This window comes from Sesamum indicum, linkage group LG6 (genome assembly GCF_026168435.1).
Source record: "Sesamum indicum cultivar Baizhima isolate 11 linkage group LG6, ASM2616843v1, whole genome shotgun sequence".
Lineage (NCBI taxonomy): Eukaryota > Viridiplantae > Streptophyta > Magnoliopsida > Lamiales > Pedaliaceae > Sesamum > Sesamum indicum.
Genome location: NC_142662.1, coordinates 17,902,939 through 17,910,569, shown reverse-complemented (window position 1 = coordinate 17,910,569; position 7,631 = coordinate 17,902,939). Strand labels below are relative to the sequence as shown.

The following is a 7,631-nucleotide window of genomic DNA, read 5'->3' as shown; positions in this document are numbered from 1 at the left end:
GTACATCAATTTTATGTTCTTTGCAAGGTTGTCGAATTTGTCAAACTACAGTACTTAAGAGATTCATAAATTTATGAAAATACTTGAATTTCTTATCAACGTTTCATTAAATACACGGATTAGTTAGTGCTCTTATTAATTCATTTGTATAAATATTTCTTTTCCTATTTTGCATGTATCCTTTATAATTTCACGACAGACATGATGTAAGGAAAAAAAATACATAATGGTATTAATCTAATTAAAAGAATATACTTGAAATAAATATGTTTTATTTATGAAAATAATTAACTTCACAATCGGATCCTATGCTAGTAAATACTTATTGTATAAAAACTAGATGTGTTATGTTAAGTTCTACTAAAATACGTATTATTTTGTTTGAAAAAAATTACATCTGACGTTCCTTAAAGTTAAGTATAATTACATAAATATTTTTCATCATTTATAAAGTTATAATTACATCCCTAAGGTTGTTATTAATTGTAAATATTATAATACACTCCTGAAGATAAAATATAGCTACAACACTCAAAGAGTGTACTTATAATTTTATGAAAAAAGATAAAGACAGTGTATAATCTGATATTTCTTGGAGGTATCGATGTAAGTTATCCATATATTTTTGTACTATAGTTCATCTATTAGTATTCACTGCTCCAATTATGAAGAAGTATACAAAACTTTCATAAACATAATATTATTTGACATGTTGAAATTCAAGGGAGAGTCCAAAGCTTATTATAAATTTTACACAAAGACAAAAATTGATTAAGAATTAAACAAAATTTATCAAATATTTGCTTCACTTGTAATCATACATGCATACATCAAAATCAGCTTCACACGTACTTACGCGTTAAGACAATTAGCTATGCGATAGAACAAACTTATCAAGTATCTTTCAAGTATAATCATACGTATCTCATCGAAATTACCTATAATGTAACTACATATGAATTAATTAGAGTATCTTATTACATCATTAATACCTACCAAGTCGACTCATACTAAACTAATAACGTTGGATAATTAGGACAGCAAACACAAACCTTACGTGGTTGATTATGAATACTTTTTGTGGTTGGGAAATTGCAGGCAAATAGCATCTGTATATGATGGTGGGGACAAGGGTTTGTCGTTTTTTCTTTCCTTATGGGGAAAGTATATACATATATATACATAGTGAGATACAATAATTAGAAGAAAAAGGAAAAATAAAATTTTTCAATTCGTAATTTATGCTTTTTTTACTTTTCGTCCCATGAAATTTTTCAGTTAGATATTTAAAAAAAGGCCCAGTGGTTGTTAATTGTATATAAGGAATTAAAATATTATTTTTTTAAAGTTATGGAACCAAAGGTGATAATCTCATAATCAATAGGACCAAAACTAGAAAAGGTCTAACAGCCATGCGTTAAGCATGTTGTTATTTTGTTGAAATATTAAATGAAATGTGTTATGGAACCAAAAATGATAAATAATCTCTTAATCAATAGGATTAAAAACTAAAAAGATTATAAATTATGGAACAAAAAATATTATTTTTTAAAAAAAATATAATGAAAAACGACAGTGTGTTTATTGCCTCGATTTCAAGACATATGACACGACTCTAGTTTATTAATCAAGTGTACAACAACATAGGTTGCCTATAATTGAACATGCCTTATGTGGCAGCCATTTGGCCGGGTTAGGTTGCTTCTAAATTAATGATGTTGTGTGTACTTCTAATTTTGGATTATGCTCTCCATTTATTTATTTTTTGGTCTTTAATTAATTTTGTCCTGTATCAATCAATGAAGTATAATTTAGTTGACAAAATCGAGACTCCACAAATTAAGAAGTTGTGGATCTGAGTCTCGATCAATATTCAGACGTGGTCTACTTTAACAATGACAAATGATAATAAACAACAACAATAACAATAATAACAATAATCAAAATACCAAAGTATCGGGATTGTTGTTACCTATCCCTGACTCGTGGCTAACACATTGTAACAATATTGTCGATGGGGATTTGTGTTCAGACAACAATGTATTAGGATTCAAGTAATTGTTGTTAAGAAGACACGTAGAATTATAGGTAAAGCAAAAATCATTAGGAAAAACAAAAAAGAGTACATTGAAGGCTCAATTAGAACTTCTAATTGAACAATTAAAGTCGATTGATCAAACACATGTATCCAATTTGCAGGACACGACCAATTATCTAACAAGTTGGTTAACCTTAAAATATGAATTTGATTGCATCCGAACAATCTAGTAATATATATATAGTCCAACACGGAGACAATATTTCTTATGTTCACATTAACAAACATAAATTTAGAGGATACAGTTCCAATATCTTATTGTAAAATAACATTATGGTTTATATTTCATGTTATATTTATAAAATCATATTATAACTATGTATTAAGGAAATATTTTGTACAAGGAATTTATATATATTAAATAGAATATAACATGCAATTAATACTATTTATATAATATATACGATATTCGAACTTACAATTATAAGATTTTATAAATTCGTATATTTTTAAGATAGTTTTTCAGTGCAGTTGGCCTGGATGATGTTTCGGGTATAATTTTGCTTGATTTTTTTAGGTGCAAATATATAACAATTCAAATATATATAGATATATAAATGGTTAGGGGGTAAAAACGCTCAAAAAAAATTTGAATGGTTATTTTTAATAGATATAAGACCACGTCAGCATATATGAATAATGTACAGTTTTACGAACGGTAATAAGTTAGCTGGGCATTTTACGTATGTTTTGGACTTTACATAATCTTAAAATCAATTTGTAATTATCTTTTGTATTAAAAAAAAGTATCTTCATGTCATTTTAATATCACTACACTATTAATTCTTTTATTATGTCGATAATACCTTAAATTGATTTTTTTTTTTTTTGAAATATAATTTGTTGGTTTATGTACTTTACTTTTATTTATAATATATTTTAAAATATAAAATATTATTTATTGTATATATAAAAGAAAAAACGTGCCACAATATATCTATATATATATATATGTTTTAATTGCTCTCGCATAAATGGTAACGTGATATTGAGAAGTCACAATCATGTTGCATTATCCATATACATGACTCATGCTCTCTTATTTTATTTCAGTACGTATCAGCAGTGATGTACATAAAAATGAAACAAAAATTATATGAATATTTCACTTTTGGTGTCTTCTTTAGACAATTATGCTGTCAATGGAAATCATATATGATTGAGGCTAAGGTTTCATAAATTTAATTTCATGAATTCGAGTTTTATTAAATATGTGGATATTTATTTTCTTTAATATGAGTAATTTATTAAATATTCTCGTTCTGATACCAATGATAAAAAAAAATACAATTTAAAAAAATTGTTCTACAAAAGGAGTTATAAAAAGTAAATATGACAATTAACATGTAATTTCCTCAAATTTTAGATTACGCCCGTGAAATAATCTCGAATTTGACAGGAATGTTAGCAAAATACTTCTCCTATATTTTGTTCCGAATCAAATAAGAAGGTTTCAGGATGAGGAAAAAAGGAAAAATCATTCATGGATTTATTTTATTTGTAACAATAATATTTGATTTAATTTCGTATATATTTTTTCAATAATAAACTCTGAAAGCGTAAAAGCCCAGATCATTACAGTTTTGGTCCTCATATATTGTCATTAATTCGTTTTTAATTTCTAAACATATTAACATTTTATTTTAGTCTTTCAACTTTTAAAATATTAATAATTTCGATTCTTAGGCCTAATCAATGACCATTTGTATTTTTAAAGAAAACATATAGTCCAACTATCTATTCTCTATGTCTATGATCAGACCCAACATGTTTTCGAAAATAAAATTAAACCTCCATAAATTCATACACTAGAAGAAAAAATTACTATTGGCTACAATATTAATGGCTATGGCTAAAAACTATGGTAATGACTACTATTAACTACAGTCAAATAAAACTGATGCAAAAAAATAGCTTTTCCATCAAAAAAAATTATTTGTCACGACTACGAGCCATGGTTAAAACATTTGTTATGGCTTCCAACCATGACAAATATTTTAGCCACCTTAGCAAAAATCACGGCCAATAACTGTTGCGTGGTCGCAGTCAATAACTATTTGCTACGGCTATTTGTTATTAATCATGACAATTAACCATAGTTAAATTATAATTCTTCTAGTGATATCTTTATTTGACCGACTTGTTCCTGGGGTTTTCCATGTCCTCATTTTACGTACTTTCTCCAACCACATTATCCAGAAATACCGAGGACTTGGAATATTAGGGAACAAGGAAGTCAAAAAAGTATATGAATTTATTTAGATCGATTTTACTTGATTATGTTATTAATTTATCATTATTTTTAAATTGTAATTAATTAATTTTTTGGTAGTTCAGTAAACTTGAGTACACTTGATGGAACAAAAAAATAAAAATAAAAATCATAACATCACATTTCTCCCCCACGAACACACACAAATTAACAATTATTGAAAAAGAAAAGGAAAGAACAGACACAGACGTAAACGTGATGATGACGAAATAGCTGATGTTATGGTTGAGTAAGTTTTTATTCATTGCCAAAATCTGTAGCAGTAAAGGCGTAATTCTTTTCACTCTTCTTTTCTTTTTCTTTTTATTTTTCTTTTCCGAGGGTGGGGTGGGGGTACGTAGCGTTGTGTTTGGGTCACCCCATCATTCACTATCTCCACATTGTGGAGTCGATACCTCCACAGCAGTCCCTTTGTAGTTCATCAGTAGCTTTCTGAAAACCAATGGTGGGCCCTGAAAACACACACACACACACAGTAGAGAAAACACATTTCTGTAATTTATTACAACAACTTTATGCCCTGTTTGGTAGTATATATAGGTGGGTAAGGAGCGCTTTTGAGTTCTACCAAACTTTTCTGAACCTTTGTTGAACACACACTCATCATCTGGTCGTCATGGGAAGACAGCCTTGCTGCGACAAACTCGGCGTGAAGAAGGGGCCGTGGACGGCGGAGGAGGACAAGAAACTCATCAATTTTATCCTCACCAACGGCCAATGCTGCTGGCGGGCCGTCCCCAAGCTCGCCGGCCTCCGCCGCTGTGGGAAGAGCTGCCGCCTCCGGTGGACGAATTACCTCCGCCCCGACTTGAAGCGAGGGCTGCTCAATGAGGCGGAGGAGCAGTTGGTCATTGATCTACATGCACGTCTTGGTAACAGGTGGGTGCGTTGCATTGTAGAGCCATATCTTAATTACTAATTAAGAAGGGATTAATCATAATAAAGTTAATAAAAAATGAAAAAGAAAACGTTTTGATTGGTTAAAATATGTATTCATCATGGTGCTCTTTTTTTTCTAATTTAAAATAATGAGAATATTTGGCAGCTTTTCTACTTTTTTGCACAGTTCAAACTTTTTGTCCAAGAAGTCTTTCCATTTTTTTAAATTAGATATGTTTTGTTTCAATGAAATTAATATAAAATTATTACAACTTGTTTTGTGCTGAGTTTGGTTAAATGTAAATCAATTAATTGTATACTAAGTTAAATTTAATGATTCATTTTGATTTTAAATATGATGATATTTAATTTATAAGAAGTTTATAGATCATATTTATTGTATAATTAATTTAATTTTATCAAATACAATTAATTAAGAATTTTTCCTTTGCCAAGTATAATGTGGTAATACTAGACTGATAAGTTCGTGACGTGGACCGGAAAGAAATATGATAAAAATAATAATAATAAATAATATACATCAAATATGTATATATTATAGTACTTTTAAGTTGATCATAAATTTGATTTTTGATTCAAAATTCTCTGATAACTCTTTGATTGTAAACTTATAAATACATGGGCTAATCTCATTGCTCAACGACACCTTTGTCTGAATATTCTCTTTAAAAATCTTTCTATTTTAGCATTGCTAGTTAGATTTAGTTTAGTTGTCCTGAATCGATTTGAGATTGTTTTTCTCCTATATTGCTTTAAATGAAAAGTTCTAGTCAAAATCAGATTTGATTGAAGAAAATCAATAGTGCAATATGTGTTGGTTATTTTTTTTTGAACTGTACGCCAATTACAAATCAAGTATAGCACTTGTCATATAATTACTTTAAATCTATCTAAATACCCCATATTAACCTCTGTTTTCTTCCTATGAATTAGGTGGTCTAAAATTGCAGCAAGACTGCCCGGGAGAACAGACAATGAAATCAAGAATCACTGGAATACCCACATAAAGAAAAAACTCCTGAAAATGGGAATCGACCCCGTCACGCACGAACCCCTCCACAAGGAAACTGATCAAGATCCACAACAATCTCATGCAGCACAAAAATCTCCACAATCAGACAGCAACCATGATGATCAGACACAGTTACCAGGGGCCGACGTTGTCCCTGTCAACCTCGACGAGAACTCGTATTCCCCAACCGATCAAAATAGTTGCTCTGATGAATCCAACTTACCCGACGCCAACTTGTACGAAAATGACCCGTTAATCAGTTGCCTATTCCAGGATGACAACGATCCTCCCCAAGCCGACGTCTCCTGGGAACTCTTTCCATCACCAGAAGAAAATTTCGACAGCCTCTTCGCGACGTCTTGGGAAGAAAACTGCCCCTGGCTGTTGGATTGTCAAGATTTCGGAGTTCATGACTTTGATTACGGTTGTTTCAACGACATGGAAGTTAATAATGCTCTAACATCATTAGAGACAGGGAACGACGACCAGTAAATATTAATTTCCATGACTAATATAATAAAAGAGAGATCGAGAGAGAAGAAAAAAAAAAAAAAAACACGATGGATGACTCCTAGCCCGCATGTTAATTACTATGATCATGTAGGTTTGGTTCGACCTGATCCGTAAATAGGTTGATATTTTTGTATATGGTGATGGGGTTGGAAAAGTGAAATCTTTGCTGCGAAGAGGTTCGTACCAACCAATTAAATTAGAGAGGGAATCATCAAATTCAAATGTTTGGAATTAAGGTTGTAATTTTATAGTTTGGAGATGTACGTAGTTACGTTGGTCTCCTGTGCCAAAAAGGATACGAGGGCACAGTGTTGAATATGTTGATAGGGGTTAATTAATTTACAGAATGCACACGTAAATATTGAGCTTTTTACGTACATTGTGTATTGGTGATCGCCAATGAGAAAAAGCCCATTTATGTAGTTTATGTAAATCATTGTATATTTATTAATAATTGTATTTAATAACAATTTTATAAATATATATATATATATATGTATTTATCAATTCTTGCTAATTAATAATTGGACGACATGGAATTTGCGACTGGTCGCCAAGGAAACATAATTTAGGATGCGTTCTGTCGAAAACCTCTCATCACTTTTTGGGACAGTTTTTACAATAATTAGGATAAAGCGATCGCTGTCTACCGCAAATCTGTTGTAATTTTTCGCAATAAATTGTTACAAGATAATTGTCGTCGTCAAATGAAATTTATTATTTTGATTAAATAAAAAAATTTTACCATTTATACGTATATATAATTTGAAAAAATATTAAAACTCAAAAAATTAATGACAAAAAAATCAGGTGACAATTTTAATATTTTCACTAAT

General features: G+C 30.1%; 1 protein-coding gene across 1 annotated transcript; it reads left to right on the top strand.

Moving 5' to 3' along the window:
• The first annotated feature begins 4,804 nt into the window (after positions 1-4,804).
• On the top strand, positions 4,805-7,228 carry LOC105164277 (MYB-like transcription factor ODO1). The gene is made up of 2 exons (XM_011082891.3): positions 4,805-5,249; positions 6,204-7,228. Exons 1-2 carry the CDS (start codon positions 4,987-4,989, stop codon positions 6,772-6,774), a joined length of 834 nt encoding a protein of 277 aa, XP_011081193.1. The 5' UTR covers positions 4,805-4,986; the 3' UTR covers positions 6,775-7,228.
• The last annotated feature ends 403 nt before the right edge of the window (positions 7,229-7,631 follow it).

Excerpts from the sequence above, each read along its gene's own strand:
- LOC105164277 (XM_011082891.3), top strand. The coding sequence starts at position 4,987 with ATGGGAAGACAGCCTTGCTGCGACAAACTCGGCGTGAAGAAGGGGCCG. Across the intron at positions 5,250-6,203 it reads CATGCACGTCTTGGTAACAG|GTGGTCTAAAATTGCAGCAA; the intron begins GTGGGTGCGTTG and ends CCTATGAATTAG.